The following is a 26,138-nucleotide window of genomic DNA, read 5'->3' as shown; positions in this document are numbered from 1 at the left end:
TTGACTGGCGTATAAACAGACCAATCAGAACCTAATCTGGGTAGGCCATGCCGGCTGAAGAATGCTCAAAACATAGCAATTTTATCTATATCATTATTGTCTTTTATTTTATTATTTTTATTTCTACCAGAGCACTGCTAAACTCTGGCTAGTATTGCTGCTGGGGATTGAATCTAGAACCTTTGGCGCCTCAATCACGAAGATATTTCCCCACAAACACGACGCTATCTCCCCAACACTGCAGTTTTATTTTGTCTATTTGAGAAGGAAGAGGAAAATAGGGAGAAAGAATCTTCCCCACTGCAGGCAGGGACTGGGGACTTAAACCCAGATCCTTGCACACTGTAACATGTGCACTCAATTGGGTGTGCCACATTGCAATTTTAAAATGATTGCTTTGGTTATACCAGTGCCCTTGCTTGGTCATCAGTTCAGATATAGAGACTGACAATTCTTTTGTCAGAAAAATGTGTGTTTTCATCTATGAGATCATGTAATCCAAATAGGAGCTATTAATTTCATACCTCTTCTCCTAAGCAACAGTGTTTGGTCTGGGGTTAGATTTAGGACACAGGTTGCCAGAACTATTACTTTCTATTTTTCACTACTTATGACTATCAGTCAGTATCTAGCATATCATTTGCTACTCAAGAATAGTTTAAAAGGGAACAAACTAGATTGGAGCAATAGCATAATGATGATGAAAAAGAAATTTTTTATGCCCCAGATTCAATCCCCAGCACCATCTTAAGCAAGGGTTAAGCAGTGTTCTGGTAAATATATAATAAAATAGTAAAATATTTGGGCAGGAAAAGTAGTATAATGGTTATAATGGTTATATAAAAAACATTTTCCTGCCTGAGGTTTCAAGGTTCCAGCATACCATAAACTAGAGCTGAAGAGAGGTCTGGTAAAAGAAAAAAAAAAAAAAGGAGGGGGGGAAAGGGGAAGAGGAAGGGGAAGAAGAACTAGATGATGATGATGATGATGATGATGATGGTGGTGATGATGATGATAATGATGATGGAGGAGAAGGATGAAAGAAAAATATGAAAGCGAAGAAAAGAAATAAGGATTAAGGCCTCTTTAAAGTCCTGGACCCCACTGCATTGAAGGAAGCTTCAGTTCTGTGGTCTCTTTCACTCTCTCTGTCTCTAGTAATTAATCAATCAATAAATCAATCAATCAGTAAGGCATGTAATGCTAATATGAATGTTGTTCCAAGAAAGAGTTATTCCAGAGTGATTCTGAATTCCTCCATTGGTTAATTGGGGGAAAGGTGTAAGTATCAGAAGATATTTATATCACTTGTAAAATATCTACACATTTCTTGCTGTATCTATATGTTTTAACAGTTTAAGTTATCAACTTTCCTCAGTTCCTTTGGTAAGTTTTAAACTTTAATGGCAGTTCTAATATGATTCAATGCTTCTATTTACTTCCTTTTCCGGTTGAATTTTTTAAATGTAAATTACTATTTTTATCTTTATTTATTGGATAGACACAGCCAGAAATTGAGAGGGAAGAGGGGGAAAGAGAGGGAGACAGGGAGACACCTGCAGCACTTCTTCACCACTTGTGAAGCTTCCCCTGGTGGGCACCAGAGGCTCGAACCTGTAACATGTGCACTCAACCAGGTGCACCACCACCCGGCCCCTCCTGGTACAATGTTTAAAATCACCAAGATTATTGAATTTTACCCATTCTACAATTGTTATGTTTCAAATGAATTTTTTTTCATATCAAGCTTTATACATTTTAAAGATCTAAACAAATGTTGTCATTTAGTAAAAAAAATAATTAAGGATATTGAGCCCCTGCGGCTACAGACAGACTATGACCCACATAGTCAACGACTGCCACCTCTCCAGATTCAAAGGAGGTCTTGAAACTTTACATCAGGCTCAACCTGACGCTGTTGACTGGCTACAGAAGAAGGGCAAACGCTAGAAGAAGAACAGTATCACCATTATGCTGTCCTACACTGTCCAAAGGACTAAAGGACAAGGGCTCAAAGGTAATGTCTGAGTATGAAAATGTGATGCTGATTACATCAGAAACGAAGGAAATTTAGATTATCAGGATTCTAGAGGTATAAATGTTGTGCACTTTTAGATCGAGATGTATTTAGTCACCAAAGGGTTGCTCAATGTCCTAAAAATACCACTTTACTTTGAATTTATCCAAAGAGTGTTAAAACTGTCCATTGTGTCTAAGATATAGATATGAGGGTCATCAAAATAGTTTATTTGGATAGTGAGCTGCTCTGCTATGTGCATGATCCTAGTTCAATTCTGGCCCCCCACTGCATTGAAGAAATCTTCAGTTCTGTGGTCTCTTTCACTCTCTCTGTCTCTAGTAATCAATCAAATCAATCAGTAAGGCATGTCATGTGAATATGAATGTTGTTCCAAGAAAGAGTTATTCCAGAGTGATTCTGAATTCCTCTGTTAATTGAGGGAAAGGTGTAAGTATCAGAAGATTTAAAAAATGAGGAGAGATATTATAAGATATCTCTTAAAATCTGTGAGGGGGGGTCGGCGGTGGCACAGTGGGTTAAGCGCACGTGGTGCAAAGCGCAAGGACCGGTGTAAGGATCCTGGTTCGAGCCCCGGCTCTCCACCTGCAGGGGAGTCGCTTCATAGGCAGTGAAACAGGTCTGCAGGTGTCTATCTTTCTCTCCCCCTCTCTGTCTTCCCCTCCTCTCTCCATTTCTCTCTGTCCTATCCAACAACGAACAACATTAACAATGGTAATAATAATAACCACAGGGAGGCTACAACAATAAGGGCAACAAAAGGGGGAAAAATAGCCTCCAGGAGCGGTGGATACATCGTGCAGGCACAGAGCCCAGAAATAACCCTAGAGGAAAAAAAAATCTGTGAGCAGTAATACTTATAAGCCTTGGGGAGAAGTTACTGTCAGGAACTGGTAAGAAACTGAGACACTTACTCCAAATCTGCTCCTTTGTGCATGTCTGCTACACTCCTCTCTGCTGCTCTGATGCAGATAATAGTGACTTCAGTTAAAGCTTTTGTATTATAACTCATTGCTGGAATTGTTCCAGCTGACACTCAATGACCATCATTTGAGAGTATGGTAGAAAGCAAGTTGGTAGAGTAGGACTAAGAGAAGTTAGATCAAATTATATCTATGGATATTCTAAATGTAAGATAAGCTTTCCCAATTCAGGCTCCCATACCCACAAGGATTACCTTCTGCCTTCTCTTTTAATAGCACCACCAGTTTCTTTACCCTCCCTGTATTCTAGTTCTCTACTTTTTGTGTAAAGTCAGTAACTAGGTCCTAGTGAGTCTTCCTCAAAAAAACAATTTTTTAAGAAATAATAGCAACTGTCTGCTAATGTCTGTAAAACAGTAGAAGAGGTAACAAAAAATGAGCTAGTATTGCTTTTAAATATTTTCTTTAATTAATTAATTAATTAATTTATTTGATAAAAACGAGAGAGGTTGAGGGGGAGAGGAGAGACAGAGAGGGAGACACAGAGAGATCTGCAGTACTGCTTTACCATTTGTATAGCTCCCTTCATGCAGTTGGGGAACAGGGGCTTAAATCCATGTCCTTGCTCATAGTAATTAATATGTGTGCTCAATCAAGTGTGCCACCACCTGGCCCCCCAAGCAAGAGTTTTTAGTCCTACGGTTAAGTGTTAAGACACAGGTGCATCAAGATTAAGAGCATGAGCTATAGAGATCAACCTGAACTCAAATATTATTTGACCTTGAAAAAAGATCACACTTTGAGACTTTCCTCTAACTACAAAGTGGAGGCCAAATATTAAGCAACCTTAATGTGATGTTTGGTTAAATAACTAGTATTCATGAAGCACTTAAAGGTGTTTCTATTAATGCAAACACCAATTATTATCACTTAATTAAAAGTGGTTGTTATTTATGTAAGTAATAATGAATGTAACCTTTGTGTAACTTTTTCTTTACACAACTCTTGTACCTATATTTTCTCATCTTATAGTCACAGAAACCCTGAAATGCAAATGATATTCCTATTTTAAACATAGAAACACCAAAGAAAAGAGAAGGGGAATATGGGAACACTTCCTCAAGTGGAATTTTCTAGCAGTTCCAATGGGGTATGAATGCTCAGTCACTGGAAGTTTTACTAATGTTATTATACTATGTATCATGACAGATACAACTTAGTTCCTAATTTTTAAATGGCTGACGAGTGACCTAGCTATTTCTGAGGTCCTTACTTGGTCATTTAGTTACACACATTCTTTATGCAGAAACTGTTCAAGGAGCTAGAGATAAATAAATGGGAAAATAAATAAGAAAAAAGCATAAACAAGAAAATCTCTGTCTAGAAGTGTATAAACATAGGGAGTCGGGCGGTAGCCAAGGGGGTTAAGCGCATGTGGCGCAAAGCGCAAGGACTGGCCTAAGAATCCGGGTTAGAGCCCTCAGCTCCCCACCTGCAGGGACACCACTTCACAGGCGGTGAAGCATGTCTGCAGGTGTCTATCTTTCTCTCCCCCTCTCTGTCTTCCCCTCCTCTCTCCGTTTCTTTCTGTCCTATCCAACAACGACGACGTCAACAAGGGCAACAAGGGAATAAATAAATATTTTTTAAAAATAAAAGAAAATATTATGTCTAAAGTACAGTATATTGAAAAATAAGAAAAGTGTACCTGGAGATAGCACACCTGGTAGAACACATACTTTGCCATGCTGGAGATCCTGAGTTTGAGCCTCAGGCCACCACGTAGGACCACCATTGCCAAAAAGGGAGCTTCAGAAGCAGTGAAGCAGTGCTATGGTGTCTTTCCTTTTCTCCCTCTTTTCTTCTCTGTCTCTTACCCTCTATCTAAAAGATAAGAAAGAGTTCATCAAGAACAGGCAAGAAGCTCCAGTAAAAAAAAAAAAAAATCGTGTTGGCAAAATTAATTAATTAAAATTAAAAGGGAAGGCAGAAAAGGAAAGGAAAATTAAATATGGAAACACTCAAGTTTTTCACATACCCTTCATCTAAGTGAACATAAACTACACATACACACACACACACACACACACACACACACACACCACACACACACACACACACACACACACATACACACACACACACACACACACACACACACACACACACACCCCGCACTGCTCAGTTCTGGTTTGGTACAAGGTATGGACTTTGCATAATCATTATACTGTCCTATGGACTTTGCATAATCATTATACTGTCTCTCCAACCCTCCTCTCCCTAGTCTTAAAGTTTGGGAATTCTATCTTAAACTAGAAAACTGTTTCAGTCTGTGCCACGCCCCCTCACCCCCCCCCCCCAATCAAGGTTTACAAGAAACTAGGGGGGGTGTGTGGATCAGAAAAGTGGGCGTGGTCTTGTAGCTTCCTCTAGGTGGAAGGGGAGACGACGGAACTAAGTGTTCTGGCAGTTGCAGTTCTCCATGGGAAGCTAATTCTGGGGACCGGTAGTGAGAGAGCTCTGGGGCTTGTTTCCGGCCACCTCAGCGGGAAGCGGAGACGCCAGCCCAGTATCTTCGGAGTCAAAGCAGAAGGCATAACTGTAGTCGCCGCTTAAAAAAAATCTAGACGCGTCTGGCTTTGCGGGCCAGTGTTGGGTCCCCCGTAGCCTGTGACGATGGTGTTGCTCACGATGATCGCCCGAGTGGCGGATGGGCTCCCGCTCGCCGCCTCGATGCAGGAGGACGAGCAGGTGAGCACCCGGCTCCTGCCTCCCGCTCTGCTCGCGGGGAGGGCGGCGGCGACCCCCGCACACCCACAGGCACCCCCAACCACCCTCTGACCTGCTCGTTTACCTTTCGGCAGTGGAGGGGCTATATGCTAGATGGAATTATTTCCTGGAGTCAAAGGTAGATTTCAGAGTTAACTTGTTTCTCTCTAGAAAAAAACGTCTGCAGAAGCAATAGGTTTGGCGTATTTGTTGTGATTTTCCAGGGCTCCGTGATTCTTTAGGGATCATGATTTAGGTTCTGGTTTATGCTGTTAACGAGACTGCCAGGACCCGGGGAAAAAATCAGCTCCTAAGTTCTTCAACTCTTGTACTGTATCTAGGGCCTGATCCTTGACCTAGCTTTCTGACATCTTTTGAAAGTGGGTGAGGCTATTATTGCCACATACAGGCACCTGTCTGAAGTTCAGTACAATACTTTCTCTCAATGCCATGATGCCTTTGCTTCATTCTCACTGTGGAATTATAATCTTCCATCTAGATTCCTGTAATAGTTTGTGCCTTTATTTTACAGTTTTTTTCTTTGTTTAAATAAATTGAATTTCCTAGCCTGCGAACTACAGATCTCAGTTATCTTTGCGTTATAAGGGCAGTTTTACGCCCTTATAACACAAAGGTGCTCAAAAATAATAATAATTAATAAATAATGAATTGAATTGATTTTAAAAACAGTGACAACAGCAACTTCAGATGACTTAGAAGCAAGTAGCTTTGTTCCTTAGAACCACAAGGGAGATTACTGATGGGAGACAAGTTTCTGGAGCAAAGTTGGAAGTCCCTGAAGAAAGACATTGCCACATGTAAACCCCCCCTCCCAGGTGGGGGGGGGGGTAAAATCTCCCATGACTTTTGATTGGGAGTCACTGGTTTTTAATCTTTTCCTGAATTTGGAGTAGATAGGGCCTTAGTGCCTAACTACTCATCTTTAGTGCTTTGTCCTCAGATTTATTAATAATGTATTTGTTCTTAACATTTCAGAAATAACTCCTTAAAAAATTAATATCTTGGGGGCCGGGCGGTAGTGCAGTGGTTAAACGCACATAGCTCGAAGCTCAAGGACCGACTAGCATAAGGATCCTGGTTTGATTCCCCCCCGCCCACCTCCCCACCCCTGACGCCCCATCTGCAGAAGGGTGGCTTCACAAGCGGTGAAGCAGGTCTGCAGGTGTCATTTTCTCCCCCTCACTGTCTTCCCCTCCTCTCTTGACTTCTCTCTGTCCTATCCAATAACCACAGCAATGGCAACAATAACAACAACAAAGGCAACAGCAAGGGCAACAAAATGGGAAAAATGGCCTCCAGGAACATTGGGTTCATAGTGCAGGCACCGTGCCCCAGTGATAATCCTGGAGGCAAAAAAAAAAAAAAAAGAAGTATCTCTGGGTGCCTGGTGGTAGTGCAGTGGGTTAAGCTCTTATATAGTCGGAAGCACAAAGACCAGCGCAGGGATCCCAATTCGAGCCTCCACTCCCCACCTGCTTCACAAAGGTGTCTTCACTGCAGGTGTTGGTCTTTCTCTCCCCTCTGTCTTCTCCTCCTCTCTCAATTTCTCTCTGTCCTATCCAACAACAGCAACAAAATGGGGAAAATGGCCTCCAAGAGCAGTGGATTCCTGCTCAATGCAGGCATTGAGCGCCAGCATAACCATGGAGGCAAAAAAAAAAAAATTAATAATCTTCATCAAATAGTTTTAAAGTCAAGTACTTTAATTGCCTGGACCAAATAATTCAATGTACTTTCAACTATTTACACTGATGGTATATAACATATCTTAAGTGGTTTTTGTGCAAGCTGCCTTATTGTTAGAGATGAGCAGTTATTTAGAGGCAACAGATTATCTTCTGCATTCCTTCCTCAGTACCTAACTAATGATACAGACTGGGGCAAGCTATCAGATGATCTTACCTCTTCAAACCTACATTCTCTAATATTCTATTCCTTTTTGCTTCATTCTGATGTGTTTCTCAATTTAGATGTTTGTAACTTTCTCATTTACTTTACTGTTCGATTTCATAGTGAACCATAATCTCTTTCATTTTATCCTTACTCTGGGCTTGAACAAGGTGTTAAATCTTAGCAAGTAGGCATCAGAGGCTGCCGGAAAGCAGACTGTTGTACTGCTTAATGGCTGCCCTCCCCTAGTCAAGGGTTGATTAATCACATTACTATAATTGCTTTTGGAAGAAAATGTTGCTGGTCTTTGACCAGCTGAGTTCAGCATGCATTAAAAAATGATAAGAGCTTATCTAACATTCTTACAAAGGCAAAAATGGAATTGTATACAACTAGTTTCTCATATCCAAGGTGACAGCAATGAAAAGTATTGTGATTGTATTGGCAAATTGCTATTTTGTACCTTTTTTTTTTTATCACTACAGAAGCCAGTTCTAGACATGCTATTGGTTGCTCTCAGATTACTTGCAGAATTTGTCCAGACACCCACATCATTATTGGCTTGCTAACAGACATCTTCCCACTATACTGTATGTGAGGTTTATCAGGTCGGTTCTAGATGAAATAGAAACACAGAATTAGGACATCTAATCTATTTTTAGGTAGGCTGTCTTACTGTGGGCTCTTTGTAACTCATCTTGGAAGCAAACTGAAGATCATGTGCCCATATGCTCGCTCTCTAGGGCTCTCATTCTTTTCTTGAGTGTGCTTCCATTTTAATAAACAATTCTTCTTTTTGCTTAAAAGAGAACTAAGAGCTATCTATAAAGCAGTGATTATGTTCTTTCTAGATTATGAGATCTAGATCAGTGTTCTCACTTGATTTCACAAGCATTTACCATGGGTTAGACTTAACATTACATAGTAGGACATCCCCTAGAAAACAAATCTGCTATCACTGAAGTAATTCTAGTTGTAGAAATGGCATAGCATTCGTATAGCAGAAGCCCTAGAGTGCTAGTGCCTGGCTCCAAACCTTAATTCCTCCTCTAGTTAGCTAGGCCCTTGGACAAGTTTGAATTCTTACATATACAAGAGAAATAGTATTTTTTAATCTTAATAAAGTATTTTATTTATTGGATAGAGACAAAGTGAAATCAAGAGGGGATGAGGAAATAGGGAGAGAGAGAGAGAGAGACGGAGAGAGAGAGAGACCTGTAGCACTGCTTCACCAGTAATGAATCTTTCCCCCTGCAGGTGGAGACCAGGGGGCTTAGACCCAGGTCCTTCTGGATTATAGCCTGAGTACTCTAGCAGGTGTGCCACAGCCTGGCTCCTCCTAATAAAATATGTATTATATTATTCTTAGGCCTCTAACAGTAATTTGATATTTCTATTTATTGTGAAATGGTCATCATAACTCTAGCTCAGACAAGATTGGGCATGTTTAGGGTGGTATGGCCATAAACACATTATAACTCTAGTTAACATCCATCACCACATATAGTTACACAATTTTTTTTCTGTGATAAGAACTCAAGAGTCAAACTTTTAGAAACTTTCAGTTATGTAATACAGACCTTAACCATAGTCACCATGCTGCATATTATATCCCTATGACTTACACTACAGCTGAAAGTTAGGTTATTGCTGTTTAATACCAGAACACTGCTCAACTCTGGTTTATGGTGGGGCTGGGGATTGAAACTGGGACTTTGGAGCCTCAGTCATGAAAGTCTGTTTGCATAACGACTCCCTTGCCCGAAGTTAGTACTTTTAAATTCCCTTTATCCTTTACCTTCTGCTTAACCCCCACTTGTCTTTGAACACCTAGATGTTTTCTGTATCTATGAGCTCAAATTTTTATTTGATTTATCTAAGATTCCACATGTGAGATCAATTGTGATAGTTTTTTTATGTCTATACATTATTAATGATTTATTTGTCATGATTAATCAGTAGCTAAAGCCTTTTTAATTTCTTTTTTTTAATTTCATTATGGGGGATTAATGTTTTATATTAGACAGTAAATACAATAGTTTGTACATTCATAACATTTCTCAGTTTTCCACATAAAATACAACCCCCACTAGGGCCTCCTTGTCATCCTTTTCTGGGACCTGTACTCCCCCGCCACCCCACCCCAGAGTCTTTTTCTTTGGTGTAGTACACCAACTCCAGTTCAGGTTCTACTTGTGTTTTCTCTTCTGATCTTGTTTTTTAGCTTCTGCCTGTGAGTGAGATCATCCCATATTCATCCTTCTGTTTCTGACTTACTTCGCTTAACATGATTTCTTCACGCTCCATCCAAGATGGGCTGAAAACGGTGAAGTCACCATTTTTTACAGCTGAGTAGTATTCCATTGTGTATATAGACCACAACTTGCTCAGCCACTCATCTGTTGTTGGACACCTGGGTTGCTTCCAGGTTTGGGGCTGTTAAGAACATATGTGTACACAGATCTTTTTGGATGGGTGTGTTAGGTTCCTTAGGATATATTCCCAGGAGAGGAATTGCAGGATCATAGGGTAGGTCCATTTCTAGCCTTCTGAGAGTTCTCCAGACTGTTCTCCACAGAGGGTGGACCAATTGACATTCTCACCAGCAGTGCAGGTGGGTTCCTTTGATCCCACAACCTCTCCAGCATTTGTGGCTGCTATCTTTTCTGATGTATGACATTCTCACAGGAGTGAAGTGATATCTCATTGTTGTCTTTATTTGTATTTCTCTGACTATCAAAGACTTGGAGCATTTTTTCATGTGTTTCTCAGCCTTTTGGATCTCTTCTGTGGTGAATAGTCTGTCCATGTCCTCCCCCCATTTTTGGATGGGGTTATTTGTTTTCTTGTTGTTGAGTTTGGCAAGCTCTTTATATATTTTGGTTATTAAACTCTTGTCTGATGTATGGCATGTAAAGATCTTCTCTCATTCTGTGAGAGGTCTCTTGGTTTTGGTAGTGGTTTCTTTTGCTGTGCAGAAGCATTTGTTCTATTCTAAAAAATTTGGTTGGGGGGAGTCGGGCTGTAGTGCAGCGGGTTAAGTGCAGGTGGCACAAAGCGCAAGGACCAGCGTAAGGATCCCGGTTCGAGCCCCCAGCTCCCCACCTGCAGGGGAGTCGCTTCACAAGCGGTGAAGCAGGTCTGCAGGTGTCTATTTTTCTCTCCCCCCTCTGTCTTCCTCTCCTCTCTCCATTTCTCTCTGTCTTATCCAACAATGAGGACAACAGTAATAATAACTACAACAAGGGCAACAAAAGGAAATAAATATTTAAAAAAAATTTTTTTTAATTTGGTTGGGATCCTGATGGGGATAGCATTAAATTTGTAGATGGCTCTGGGTAGTATATTCATTTTAATGATGTTAATTCTTCCAGCCCAGGAACATGGAATATCTTTCCGCTTCTTTGTGTCTTTTTCAATTTCCTGGAGTAGTGACTCATAATTTTCAGCATACAAGTCTTTCACTTCTTTGGTTAGGCTTATTCCTAGATATTTTATTATCTTTGTTGCTATAGTAAAAGGAATTGATTTCTGGATTTCAGCTTCTTCTAACTTAGTGTTTGCATAGAGGAATGCCACTGACTTTTTAATGTTAATTTTGTAGCCTGACTCCTTACTGTATTGACTGATGATTTCCAAAAGCTTCCTGCTGGATTCCTTAGGTTTTTCTATGTATACTATCATGTATTCTGCAAATAGAGTTTAACTTCTTCTCTTCCAGTGTGTATCCCTTTATTTCCTTGCTTCTGCCTGATTGCTATGGCAAGGACTTCCAACACTATGTTGAATAGTAATGGTGATAGTGGGCAGCCCTGTCTAGTACCTGATCTGAGGGAAAATGCTTCCAGTTTTTCACCATTGAGTATGTAGATTAGCTGTAGATTTGCTGTATATAGACTCCAGAATTTTGAGGAATTTTCCATCTACTCTCATTTTTTTGTAGTGTTTTGGTCATAAAAGGATCTTGTATTTTGTCAAAGGCTTTCTCTGCATCTATTGATATGACCAACCATGTGGTTTTTTTTTGGTCTTGCTTTTATTGATGTGGTCGATCACGTTGATTGATTTACCTATATTAAACCAGCCTTGCATCCCTGGGATAAACCCTACTTGGTCATGATGAACATTTTTTTAAATTTTTTATAAAAAGGAAACACTGACAAAACCATAGCATAAGAGGGGTACAACTCCATACAGTTCCCACCACCTGAACTCTGTATCCCATCCCATCCCCTGATAGCTTTCCTGTTCTTTAATCCTCTGGGAGTACGGACCCAAGGTCATTGTGGGATGCAGAAGGTGGAAGGTCTGGCTTCTCTAATTGCTTCCCTGCTGAACATGGGCATTGACAGATTGATCCATACTCTAGCCTGCCTCTCTATTTCCCTAGTGGGGCAGGGTTCTGGGGAAGTCCAATTCATTCCCACATTGGTGGGGTCATCTGTCCAGGGAAATCTGGTGGCATCATGCTAGCATCTGGACCCTTTTGGCTGAAAAGAGTTAACATATAAAGCCAAACAAATTGTTGACTAATCATGAACCTAAAGGCTGGAATAGTGCAGATGAAGAGTTGGGGGGGGGGTCCTCCATTTTGTAGATAGCTAGTAGGCATATTTTAGTTATATTACAAAGGGCCTGTGGCTATACTAATTTTTTTTTTCTCTCTCTCTCTCTCTCTGTTTTTTTCCCCCTGAGCCTGAAACCTGATATGCAGGTGGATCCAAGTTATTGTCTGGGGAGATGATGCCATTGTTGGACAAAGGACCAGAAAGCTGGATCAGGGAAGAAAGTAGCTCCTAAATATGGGAAAGGTGTATAAATATTGTTGACTGTAAACCCCATCGTTTGATGTGATATGGGGCTCATGTTCAGCTTAGGAGCTTATGTGACCTCTGCATCCCTGTAGATCTGGGTTCACATTCTGTGGTCATGAGTAGGAACATTCCAAGCTGCCCCAATTTCAGGACCCATCTTCCTCAGGTATAGCATAGAGTATGTTGTCCAGCCTCCCTTCAGAGGATAGAACATTCTCTACCGTTATTGATCCAAGTTGAGGGCAAGGTCCTATGGGGGCCCACAAAGGGGTCTGTTTTGTTTTTCCTGGTAGAGATGACCAGTAACAATGGAGAGAGGGATTTATTTGAGGTCTAGGCCCATCATATCTGTTTGGGAATCTCAGGACTCCCTGACTAGGGCCCCAGCTGATGGGGTGGCATGATAGTGACTAAAGAGTCTTCATTAAAGTATGCCAGTCTCTTGCTCTTATTCAGCTTTGCAGTCCTTGCTTTGACAAGGTTAGCTTTGGAATGAGTGAGGGAAGTGTAATAGGAAGTAGGTGAGGAGGGTATCTAAGTAAGTAGACACTATTTCATTATGAACTTCATACTGACTCACTGCAGACTATTGTGTACTTTTGCTTTCAGGTATATATTTTGCCCTAATTTATGAATACATGTGAACATATGCCCTATCTCATGGGACCTGGTCTATATCTAGGTCACCTGTATTGGAATTAGAGAATCCTTTGAAAGGAAAGGTCTCACCCAAGTAATGAGGCTGAAGGGTTAACATTCCGCATTGCACGTCTCTGGACACCGTCTGAAGTGAAGCATGCTGAGGTAGTACTCATTGTGTTGATTAGGTTGGGATCAGCCAATGCAATATCATTTGATATGAATTATTCACCATGTTCTCATCAGGAGAGCAATGTGGAAAGGCTCCCACTATACAGCCCCACTGCTAGGCCACTGAGGTGTAGCTATTCTCCTGAGTTTCCTGGTCAGTTCTCTGTTCCCAGATGTCAGCACTGGGCTTCCCCCTGCTGCTCCAGCCTCTGAGGGCAGTAGCAATAGAGACTCACAGCTGCATTTGGTGAGTCTTAGGGGAGTCCCCTCTGCCCTTCAGCAGTCTTTTTGTTGGTAAAACAGACTGGAGGTGGTGTCTCAACTGGTAAACTGCAGGACTGTTACCAGCCGCTCAGTCTCTCCTTAGGCTCCTCTCTGCCCACAAGCCACATGTGTTTGCACTCAACTGTGGTTTGGTGGGTTCCTGAAGTCGTTCTAGTCCTGCCTTGTTGTGGTCCCAGGTGGTCTCCTTTGGTATTCCTAGCTGACTCGGGAGAGGAGAAAAACACAATTGCTGCTGCTCCGTAGCCCTGCCTCTGGAAGTTTCAATTGTGATTGTTTTATAGCTTCCACATGAGATATTTTGTCATTTGTCTTCCTCTTCCTCTGTTGGACTTCATTTAGTATAACGTACTCAGATTTCATCCTTGTTGTTGCAAATGGCAAGATTCCCATCTTAAAATTTTTTTCTGTTATTTATTATTGATTATTTTAGAAGGAAAGATACAGAGATCAGAGCATCAATCTATCACATGTCATGGAAGAGATCAAACCCAGAGTTTTATCCATACCAGCCCTATGCTTCTCCTTCCTGGCTGCTAGATTTCCTTGTTTATTACCCAGTAATAATAATATGAAATTCTACTACGTTTACTATTACTTATCACTTATGGGCACTGAGGTTGAATCTGACTTTAATAATATCAAATAAATTTATTCAGTAAAGGATATTTGACTTTCCAGTTGTCTTTACCCTTGCTGTTTTTCATCTAGCTATAGTTGTGGTCAGAATAATTTGTGGTCATTGATATACACATTTAGTTTTGTTTAAATGTTTGGTGCACCTATGAAGCCTCCTTAGCACTGGAAAGGGTTAACCAGGCTCTCCAGGACATGTACCTCATTAGGTTCTCCCCCTCCTCTCTGGTAAATCTTCTAATCTTTAACTCCATCCCCATGGTAGGAAGCTGTGGCAGAAGCTTGGCATTCGAGAATGGCTTCATATGCCAGTAGGGGGAGCTCCAGGACTTCTTACTGAGATTGATGCCTTAGCATTTATGATTTGTCAAGGAAGAAACAGATCGACACAGGTCTTAGGAAGGGAACTGGATTCAGTCATTCTTCCCTTTTCTCTCACAGATACAGAGTGGCTCATACCTCACCATTCTCATTTTGCCATAAGTTTAATGGGTTTTCCAAGATGCCGGGCTAGCCTGAGGGTGTTTCTTCCCAGGCACGTGCTCTCTGGGTTGGAGAGAACTCGGCCAGAGCCAACCTAGGCTGCTGCTTACTCAGCCACGCGGGAGAGGAACCAGGAACTCTCGGGGCTGAGCGGGAATGCAATGCAATGCAATGCTTTATTGATCAGAAAAACCTGCCCTTTATATCTTCTGAGATGGAAGTGGCAGGTCGGAAAAAGGAAATGGGTAGGACAGTGGGTGGAGAGAAGGAAAAGAGCTTGAAGATAGCAATCTTCCATCTAACCAGTGAGGATTAAACCAATGCCTGCAGGCAGGGCGGGTCTCAGACAAAACAATGATTATATAAATAGACCATAGTGATAAGCAGTGCAGGGGGCCTGGCGTAATGACCAACAGGTGCTGAAACTTTATGGAGTGATTTACCTGATAGTCCAGCATAAAAATGAAAGTTATCAGTTAATTATGCCCACGTGTATAGTATATTTCTGTCCCAGCAACTGCAAGTGTAATGTTTGAGAAGGGCAGGGGCCTAGTAGTTGAAAAAGCACTGCACTGAAATTTAAAGTGGGGCTGGGGGCTGGGAGATAGTTCACCTGGTAGACCCCTTCCTTGCCTTGCTTGTGTGAGCACTACGAGTGCATACCATGGAGAGCACAATGGGTGGCTCACTGGATAATGAAGCTCTGCCTTGGTGTCTGTGCTCTTGATCTCTCCCTTTATCTTTTCCCTGCAAAGGAATAAAGATTTAATATTGGACCTGGGAGACCACCCAACAGTGCAGTGCCCTGGGTTCATTCCCTGGCACTGCATTTTTTTTTTTAAAGGAAAGTTACAAGTGCCTAGGATGTAGTTGAGAAATACTCTTCTGCTTCTTTGCAAATGACTAATGTGATTTTCTTGATGAACTAGGAGCTTGGTCTTCCTTTTTGCCCCAAAACTAAATTTGTTAAATTTGTGAATCTTACTAGGGCTAGGCAGTGGCATGCTAATGTATAAATAGTTTTATTCATAGAGTCCTGAGAATGTGATGTTTTCCACTAACTGATAAAGCTTTTTTAAAATGGGAAATTTCTAAATGAGGGTGCCTTTTTCTTTTTTTTCTCCTTCTAGTCTGGCCGGGACCTTCAACAATACCAGAGTCAGGCTAAGCAACTCTTTCGAAAGTTGAATGAACAGTCTCCTACCAGATGTACCTTGGAAGCTGGCTCCATGACTTTTCAGTGAGTAAATCCAATTTCTTTTTGATCATTTAAGTATGAAATAGAGTAAACAGAAGCAGCACCTAATAACAGTGATAATACTTTTTAAAAGTAAGATGACTTTAGGGCTGGAAGATACCTTAAGGGGCAGAACCCGTGCCTTGCCATCTGTGAGACCATGGGCTTCATCCCCAGCACCACATGGAACCTTCCATACAGTACCATGCAGATTCCATGGATGGTTTAGTGGTGCATTGATATCTTCCTCGCTCTTTCTCCCCACCCCTCAACCCCCTCTGAATCTATCTCTGCTTCTTTCCTTATCTAAGAGCAGAGAATAAAAACTGGGTTGGGTAGGTTGGTCATTATTATTGTGCATGAACAAGGGTGAAGATTAATTTTCCAGCAATTAAAAAAAAATAAATAATTGAAAATTGAGTCCAAGAAATAGCTCACTTGGATAGTGTGCTGCTTTTGCCATGTGCAACCCAGGTTCAAGCCTGACCCCCACTGCATTGAAGGAGGCTCTGGTGCTGTGGTCTCCTTTACTGACTCTTTCTACTGCTCTGCTGCTCTGCATCTCTGTCTCTCTCTCTCTCTCTCTCTCTCTCTCTCTCTCACACACACACACACACACACACACGTGAAAATTAAGCTTAACAGTATAGATGGATCAACTCTACAGCTGTCATGTCTGTTTTTCTGTGTCTTTATGTGAGAGAGTAGGTAGCCCATTCTGTCTGTCTGTCTGTCTGTCTGTCTGTCTTTATTTGAATGAAAATGCAGTCTGAAGTTCTGCAAAAAAAAAAGAAAAAGTAATAATAGTAACAAATAACATTTAAAAATACACATGGCCCCCAGGTATATGACAAATGCTCGATATCACTTATTATTAGAAAAATGCATGTACTATTACTGGTGGGAATACAAACTGGTGTAGCCTGTATGGAAAACAGTTTGGAGGTTTGCCTAAAAAATTACAATGGTGACTTCAGTGTTGGCACATTCAGTAGAGTGTACATGTTACCATGCACAACAGTCTGTGTTCAAGCCTCCAGTCCCCACCTACATGAGGTAGCTTCACAAGCAGCAGAGCAGTCTGCAGGTCTCTATCTTACTGTCTTTTCTTCTCTATCACAACAGAAAAATAAAAAATAAAATGGAGGTGACATGGTGTGTTGGTATGCTTCTAAAAACCCCTTCTGTTTCATTTGGTTTAATCCCCCCTGAATTCTATTTACATAACACTGTATTCTGTTTACATAACCTCTGTTAACAAGCACCACCCTCCCTCCAGGGCATTGGTGGTTCAGTGGTAGAATTCTTGCCTGCTCCGCCCCCTCTCCTTGTCATACCCTGATTTTCACCAGTCACTTTTCTCTCCACCCTCTCTGCTTCGCATCCTGTTCCCACCCTACTGGGCTAGTATATTTATAAGGACAAGATTGTTTGTAGTTTTTAGTTTAGCTTAGCTTGGTATAGATTGCGCTGTGTCCTGCATGAATAAAGAGATACTGTGTACAACCCAGCCATGAGTCCCGGGTCGTCTGTTACCCGCTCGTGAAGCCAGCCTGGCGAAAACAACAATGGTGAATAAAGCATTTCACTCAAAAGCATGAGATTCCTTCCAAGTGTTATCTCAGGATAACACATCATGATCCAGAGTGGTACTCTGGTTCCTTCCTCCTTCCCTCCCTCCATCCCTCCCTCCCTTCCTTCCTTCCTTCCTCCCTCCCTCTCAGTAATAAACAAAACAAAAAAATAAAAAACCAAATACAAACAAAAAAGATGTATGCATGAAAATACCAGGGCTGGGTGATGGCTGCCCTCACCTGGACCCACATATTACTATCCACAAGAGCCCTACTTCAGGCCTCCAGCCCCTACCTATAGGGGCGGATCTTAACCAACAGTAGAGCAATCTGCAGATCTCTCTCTCCCTCTCCCTCGCCCTCACCCCCCCCCCGTCTGTCTGTCTGTCTGTCTGTCTGTCTCTCTCTCTCTCTCTCTCTCTCTCTCGTGTGTGTGTGTGTGTGTGTCTCACACTCTATCAAAAGAAAAAAAGTGGCTGCTAGGAGCAGTGGAGTCACCATACAGCCACCTAGCCTTAACTATAGCCCTGGTAGGAAATAAATAATTATTTTTTAAAAGAAAGAAAATACCTTGTAATCCTAAAATGATACTCCTAAGCATTTATCTGAAGAATATGAAAACTGTCTTTCAAATATCCTTAAAACTATATAATTCAGAAGACTATCTGCACACTTGTGTTCATAGCAGTATTATCCACAGTAGTCAAAATATAGCGTCAGCCTAAAAGTATATGTACTTAGTGGGATGCTAATTAATTATTTAGCATTGTTAATTAATCAGCAATTAATAAAGATGAAATTGCACTTTTTTAGCATTTTTAAAAAATATTTTATTATTGACTACAGACAGAAATTGAGAGGGGGGATAGAGAGAGGGAAAGAGGCAGAGAGACTCCTGCAACGCTTTTTGACCACTTGAGAAGCTTTCCCTCTGCAGGTGGGGACCAGGGGCTTGAACCCATATAATGTTTATTGTAATGTGTGTGCTTAACCACGTGCACCACTGCCTGGCCCCTAGCATTTTTTAAAATTTATTTATAAAATGGAAATATTGATAAGACCATAGGATAAGAGGGGTACATTTCCACACAGTTCCTACCACCAGAATTCCATATCCAATCCCCTCCCTTGATAGCTTTCCTATCCTTTATCCCTCTGGGAGTATGGACCCAGGATCATTATGGGGTGCAGAAAGTGGAAGGTCTGGCTTCCGTAATTGCTTCCTCACTGAACATGGGCAATGGCAGGTCAATCCATACTCCCAGCCTCTCTCTCTTTGGCTAGTGGGGCAGGCCTCTAGGGAGGTGGGGCTCCAGGACACATTGGTGGGGTTGTCTGCATAGGGAAGTCAGGCTGGCATCATGGTAGCAACTGGAACCTGGTGGCTAAAAAAGAGTTAAGATATAAAGCAGAACAAATTATTGACTAATCATGAACCTAAAGGCAAGAGTATTACAGATGAAGATTTGGGGGGTTCTCAATTTTAGAAAAAGCTAGTAGATCTGTTTTAGTTATATTCCAAGGAGCCCATGACTTTACTAGTTTTTGCCTGAGTCTGACAGCTAACATGCATGTGGATCCAAGGTATTGTCTGGGGAGATGGTGTCATAGTTGGAAAAAGAACTAGAAAGCTGGATCAGGGAAGAGAATAGCCCTCAAATATGGGGAAAGTATATAAATATTGTTAACTGTAAACCCCACTGATTTGATCTGGGGTCCATAGTCAGCACAGGAGCCTGTGTAACCTCTGTAGGTCTGAGCTTGCATTCTGTGGTCACAGCTAGGAACATTCCAGGCTGCAACTTAATAAGCACTTAGGAAAGATGAAATTGCACTTTTTGTGACAACAATGTGACTATCTCAAATTCTGAACAGGATATCTGAAATTCTATTTAGAATTTGAACTAGTTACGTTAAGTACAATTAGTCAAGAAGTGAGTGACAACGATTGGATGATTCCATTCATATAAACAGCCAGAGCAAATGAACTGGGAAAACAGTACAAAAACCACTTTGACCCTGTGAAAATTACAGTGCTTATCCTAGAGAAAGGGGAAGGGGAGTGGGAGTAAAGGGTGGAGGAGAACATTTGGTTCATAGAACTAGAATTTTGGTGGTGGGTGTGGTGAGACACATAAACAGACAGAGCTGTAGAACTGTACTCCCAGAATTTTATTGTATCCAGTAGTATAAGCCAATGATAAATCAGTTAAAGTAGGAACTGAATTAGTGGCTTGTTTATTCAACTTGCATACAATCATTTCTCCTGCTATCATGCATCCTGTGAGTGTACCTATCCTACTATAATAGATAACTTTCAGCCTGAGGGGCATCTTGGATCTTGCTATATATAGGTTAGTATCCTTGTTCATCATTTACTAGCTATATCATCTTGAGCACCTCTAACCTCAGCCTTAGTTTTCTCTTTAAAATAAGTAAAATAACTATAAGAGGTCTTGAGTATGATAAATAAATTTGTGTATGTTTTAATATCTAGCATAGATATTAAAAATAATAGTCTATATTAGAAAAAGACCTGTTCTTGGACCCAGCAATTCCTCTCCTTGGGATTTATCCTAAGGAACCCAACACACCCATCCAAAAAGACCTGTATATAACTATGTTCATAGCAACACAATTTGTAATAGTCAAAACCTGGAAGAAACCTAGGTGTCCAAAAATAGATGAGTGGTGGATTAAAATGGAATATTACTCAGCATAATTTGTAATAGCCAAAACCTGGAAGCAGCTCAGGTGTCTAACAACAGGTCAGTGACTTAGAAAGTTGTGGCATATATATACACAGTGGAATACTACTCAGCTATTAAGAATAAAGAATTCACATTCACCTTATCTTGGATGGAGTTTGAAGGAATCATGTTTAACCAGAAAGAGCATGAAGGTGGGATGATTTCACTCATGGACAGAAGTTAAGAAATAAGAACAGAAAGGAGAAACACAAAGTAGAACTTGGACTGGGTTTAATGTATTGCACCAAAGTAAAGGATTCTGGGGGTGAAGGGCTTTCAGATCCTGTTGCATGATGGAGGAGGGGGATCTAGGTCGGGAGTGTTAGTGTTCTGCAGAAAATTGAAAAATTTTAAACATATACCAACAACTGTATTTACTATAAGCCATCAACGCCCCAATAAAATATCTACTAAAAAAGAATGAGATGGGTTAAAAGAATTAACATCATCAAAATGAAGCCAGAGCCATATACATATTTAATGCTATCCCTATCAAGATCCCAAGCACATTTTTTAGGAGAATAGAACAAATGCTAGAAATGTTTATCTGGAACCAGAAAAGACCTAGAATTGCCAAAACAATCTTGAGAAGAAAGAACAGAACTGGAGGCATCACACTCCCAGATCTCAAGTTGTATTATAGGGCCGTTGTCATCAAAACTGCTTGGTACTGGAACATGAATAGACACACTGATCAGTGGAATAGAATTGAGAGCCTAGAAGTAAGCCCCCACACCTATGGACATCTAATCTTTGACAAAGGTGCCCAGACTATTAAAAGGGGAAAGCAGAGTCTCTTCAACAAATGGTGTTGGAAACAATGGGTTGAAACATGCAGAAGAATGAAACTGAACCACTATATTTCACCAAATACAAAAGTAAATTCCAAGTGGATCAAGGACTTGGGTGTTAGACCACAAACTATCAGATACGTAGAGGAAAATATTGTCAGAACTCTTTTCCATATAAATTTCAAAGACATCTTCAAACCAGTCCAATTACAAAGAAGATTAAGGCAAGTATAAACCTATGGGACTACATCAAATTAAAAAGCTTCTGCACAGCAAAAGAAACCACTACCCAGGCTTTTACACCACTGAGCTCCAACTAAGGGACTGAAAAAACTGTTAACATATATAAAATGGTTAAAACAACAAGAAAAAATATTGGAGACTCGAACCAGGACAAGAGTCCAGCTAAAACTCCTCCAGAGGGTGAAGCACAAAACAACGAGTTCAACATCCAAACATTAGCTAAGGAAATAATAATAGGAGTGAGTAAAGAATTTGAAAAAATTGTAATCAGAAATGCAGGAACAACAAATGAGAAAATGGAAGAAAATTCTAATTATCTCATGGTTATTAGAAGCTGAAAGCTGAAATTGCTGAGCTAACAAGGCAACTAGCTGAACAAGCTAAAACAGTATCAGAGCAGGGCAACAAAATAGATGAACTCCAGAAAGCAGTAGAGGGCAGAGAGAATAGAATCTATGAGGCTGAAAACAGAATTAGCAAGATTGAGGATGAATTAGAGACAACTAAAAAAGAAGTAAGAGATCTCAAAAAGAGATTAAGAGATGCTGAAAACAACAGAGTCCTATGGGATGACTTCAAAAGAAACAATATACGCATTATTGGCTTACCAGAGGAAGAAAGAGAAGGGGAGGAAGAAAGCGTTCTCCAGGCCATAATAGCTGAAAATTTCTCTAGTCTCGACAACACCAAAGACATAAAGATTCAAGAAGCCCAGAGGGTCCCAAACAGAATTAACCCAGACCTAAAGACACCAAGACATGTCATACTTAGATTGGAAAGGAATAAGGATAAAGAAAGGATCCTCAAGGCTGCAAGAGAAAAACAAAGAGTCACCTACAAAGGAAAACCCATAAGATTAGCAGCAGACTTCTCCATACAAACACTACAGGCCAGAAGAGAATGGCAAGATATCTGTCAAGTGCTCAATGAGAAAGGCTTTCAGCCAAGAATACTATATCCTGCTAGACTGTCATTCAGACTAGATGGAAGCATCAAAACCTTCTCAGACAAGCAACAGTTGAAGGAATCAACCATCACCAAGCCTGCGCTGAAAGAAGTTCTGAAAGGTCTCCTATAAACAACCAGAGCACCACAAATAGGACATATATCAAAACACTCTAAAACTCTACAAGAATGGTGTTAAAATATCTTCAATCTTTGATATCAATAAATGTCAATGGCCTGAATTCACCTATTAAAAGACACAGAGTAGGAAGATGGATCAGAAAACACAACCCAACAATATGTTGTCTACAGGAAACTCACCTAACTCAACAAGACAAACACAGACTTAAAGTGAAAGGATGGAAAACTATCATACAAGCCAATGGCCCACAAAAAAGGGCAGGAACAGCTATTCTCATATCGGACATGATAGACTTTAAAATAGATAAGATTAAGAAAGATAGGAATGGACACTACTTAATGCTCAGAGGATCAGTCAATCAAGAGGACTTAACAATTATTAATATCTATGCACCCAGTGAGAAGCCATCTAAATACATCAAACTTCTACTGAAAGAGCTACAGCAATATATTAAGTGTACCTACCCTATGACCCTGCAATTCCCCTCCTGGGGATATATCCTAAGGAACCCAACACATCCATCCAAAAAGATTTGTATACACATATGTTCTTGGCAGCACAATTTGTAATAGCCAAAACTTGGAAGCAACCCAGGTGTCCAACAACAGATGAGTGGCTGAGCAAGTTGTGGTATATATACACAATGGAATACTACTCAGCTGTAAAAAATGGTGACTTCACCGTTTTCAGCCGATCTTGGATGGACCTTGAAAAAATCATGTTGAGTGAAATAAATCAGAAAGTGAAGGATGAATATGGGATGATCTCACTCTCAGGCCGAAGTTGAAAAACAAGATTAGAAGAGAAAACACAAATAGAACCTGAAATGGAATTGGAGTATTACACCAAAGTAAAAGACTCTGGGGTGGGTGGGTGCGTGGGGAGAATACAGGTCCATGAAAAATTATGTATGAAATAGTGGGGGTTGTAATGTTAAATGGGAATATGGGGAATGTTATGCATGTACAAACTGTTGTATTTACTGTTGAATGTAAAGCATTAATTCCCCAATAAAGAAATAAATTATTTAAAAAAATAAATAAATAAATAAAGGAAGTTAAAAACTTCCAAGAAAAAAAAAAAAAAGAAACCACTACCCAAACCAAGAGACCCCTCACAGAATGGGAGAAGATCTTTACATGCCATACATCAGACAAGAGTTTAATAACCAGAATATATAAAGAGCTAGCCAAACAAGAAAACAAATAACCCCATTCAAAAATGGGGGGAGGACATGGACAGACTATTCACCACAGAAGAGATCCAAAAGGCTGAGAAACACATGAAAAAATGCTCCAAGTCTTTGATAGTCAGAGAAATACAAATAAAGACAACAATGAGATATCACTTCACTCCTGTGAGAATGTCATACATCAGAAAAGGTAACAGCCACAAATGCTGGAGAGGTTGTGGGATCAAAGGAACCCTCCTGCACTGCAGGTGGGAATGTCAATTGGTCCAGCCTCTGTGGAGAACAGTCTGGAGAACTCTCAGAAGGCTAGAAGTGGACCTACCCTATGATCCTGCAATTCCTCTCCTGGGGATATATCCTAAGGAACCCAACACACCCATCCAAAAAGATCTGTCTATACATATGTTCTTCTTCTTTTTTTTTTTTTTTTACATGACTTAAAGTCTGTTTTGTTTTGTTTAAATTTTAAATTTTAATTTTTTAATTTTTCCCTTTTGTTGCCCTTGTTTATCATTGTTTGTTGTTATTGTTATTAATGTCATTGTTGTTGGATAGGACAGAGAGAAATCGAGGGAGCGGGGAAGACAAGGAGAGAGAAAGATAGACACCTGCAGAACTGCTTCACCACCTGTGAAGCAAACCCCCTGTAGATGGGGAGCTGGAGGCTTGAACCAGGATCCTTAAGCCAGTCCTTGCACTTCATGCCATGTGCTCTTAACCTGCTGCGCCACCGCCTGGCTCCCTACACATATGTTCTTGGCAGCACAATTTGTAATAGCCAAAACCTGGAAGCAACCCAGGTGTCCAACAACAGATGAGTGGCTGAGCAAGTTGTGGTATATATACACAGTGGAATACTACTCAGCTGTAAAAAAATGGTGACTTCATTGTTTTCAGCTGATCTTGGATGGACCTTGAAAAATTCATGTTAAGTGAAATAAGTCAGAAAGAGAAGGATGAATATGGGATGATCTCACTCTCAGGCAGAAGTTGAACAACAAGATCAGAAGAGAAAACACAAGTAGAACCTGAACTGGAATTGGCGTATTGCACCAAAGTAAAAGACTCTGGGGTGGGTGGGTCGGGAGAATACACATCCAAGAAGGATGACAGAGGACCTAGTGGGGGTTGTATTTTTATATGGAAAACTGAGAAATGTTATGCATGTACAAACTATTGTATTTACTGTCAAATGTAAAACATTAATTCCCCAATAAAGAAATTTAAAAAAAAGAATGAAAAAAGATAATAGCCTATAGTCAACACATTATTATTTAAAAAATAAAAGATAATCAAGCTCCCAATCCCCACCTGCAAGGTGAGTACTTCATGAGCAGTGAAACAGGTCTGCAGGTGTCTGTCTTTCTCTCTCCCTCTCCATCCTCCCCCCTTTCCCAGTTTCTCTCTTGTGTGGAAGGAAAGAAGGAAGGGAGAGAGGGAGAAGGAAGAAGGGAGGAAGAAAGAAAGTGTGAAAATGGATGCCAGTAGTATTGTATTTGTCGTGCAGGCATCCAGCCTCAGCAATAACCCTGGTGGCATAAGTAATAATAACATACATCAGTCAGTGGTTACAGATGATAGAGAGCTGAGAAAAGGTATCAGAGAGACTATTTGGGTTTAAGTTCTCTACAGATGTATTAAGTACTAAGTGCTTAATACAGGTCAGGTTTGAAGGTCATAAGACAAAGGCTTTAAAAAGAGAAAGGACAGGAACATCAGAGGAAAATATAAAGAATTAACTAATCCTTACTATTTTAGGAACTCTAGTAGTATAGTAGTAAGATAACATTGACCTGGGAGAAACCTGTTGTATTAACTTAAAAGAAAAAAGCAAGCAATAATAACAGAACACCCCCCCCCATCTAAAGAAGCAAACAATTATCAAAAATAAAATTCTGGCATATTGGTTAAGAAAGTAGTGGATGGGGGCGGGTGGTGGTGCGCCTGGTTGAGCGTACATGTTACGGTGTGCAAGGACCCAGGTTTAAGCCCCCGGTCCCCACCTGCAAGAGGAAAGCTTTTCGAGTGGTGAAGCAGGGCTACAGGTGTCTCTCTATCTATCTCCCACTACTCTCAATTTCTGGTTATCTCTATACAATAAATAAAGATAATTTAAAAAAAATTTTAAAGGAAGTAGTGGATGTTATCTTTCATAAGTTATTATTTTCAATGTGTTTGAAACATTTTTTGGTAAATATATTTTCAACATTAAGAAATGCTATAGGCATTTAAGTATATAGTATTTTTATCTTTACCATGAATTATTTGACCCCCCCCAAAAAAAAAGACTTAAGAAAGTTCACATGAAACTAAAGAGATTTACTTTTTACATTTATAATGTAATCTAATCCTTTATTTCCATCCAAGAATGATTCATTTAAGATTATTTTTTGAGACCAGCAAGATAGCTCACTTAAATAGTGTGCTGCTTTGCCATGTGTGTGACCCAGGTTTGAGCCTGGCACCCACCTCACTGAAGCGTTGGTACTGTGTGTAGTGTCTTTCACTTTTTTCTCTCTGCCTTTCTGTCCCTATCAAAAAAAAAAAAAAGCAAGAAAAAAGTATTCTTTTCCAAAGCATGTATTAAATCTCACCTTT

General features: G+C 40.4%; 1 protein-coding gene across 1 annotated transcript in view; it reads left to right on the top strand.

Annotated features, from left to right (window-relative positions):
* Positions 1–5,484: 5,484 nt before the first annotated feature.
* SEC22B (SEC22 homolog B, vesicle trafficking protein) overlaps positions 5,485–26,138 on the top strand; it is a 30,415-nt gene continuing 9,761 nt past the window's right edge. The window contains exons 1-2 of the mRNA XM_007528681.3: positions 5,485–5,712; positions 15,797–15,906. Of these exons, the coding sequence (XP_007528743.1) occupies positions 5,638–5,712; positions 15,797–15,906 (185 nt within the window). The 5' untranslated portion in view covers positions 5,485–5,637. The remainder of the gene's footprint in view (positions 5,713–15,796; positions 15,907–26,138) is intronic.

This window comes from Erinaceus europaeus, chromosome 11 (assembly GCF_950295315.1).
Source record: "Erinaceus europaeus chromosome 11, mEriEur2.1, whole genome shotgun sequence".
Taxonomy (NCBI): Eukaryota; Metazoa; Chordata; class Mammalia; order Eulipotyphla; family Erinaceidae; genus Erinaceus; species Erinaceus europaeus.
The sequence above is the reverse complement of the archived record's forward strand: the minus strand, read 5'-3'. Positions and strand labels throughout refer to the sequence as shown.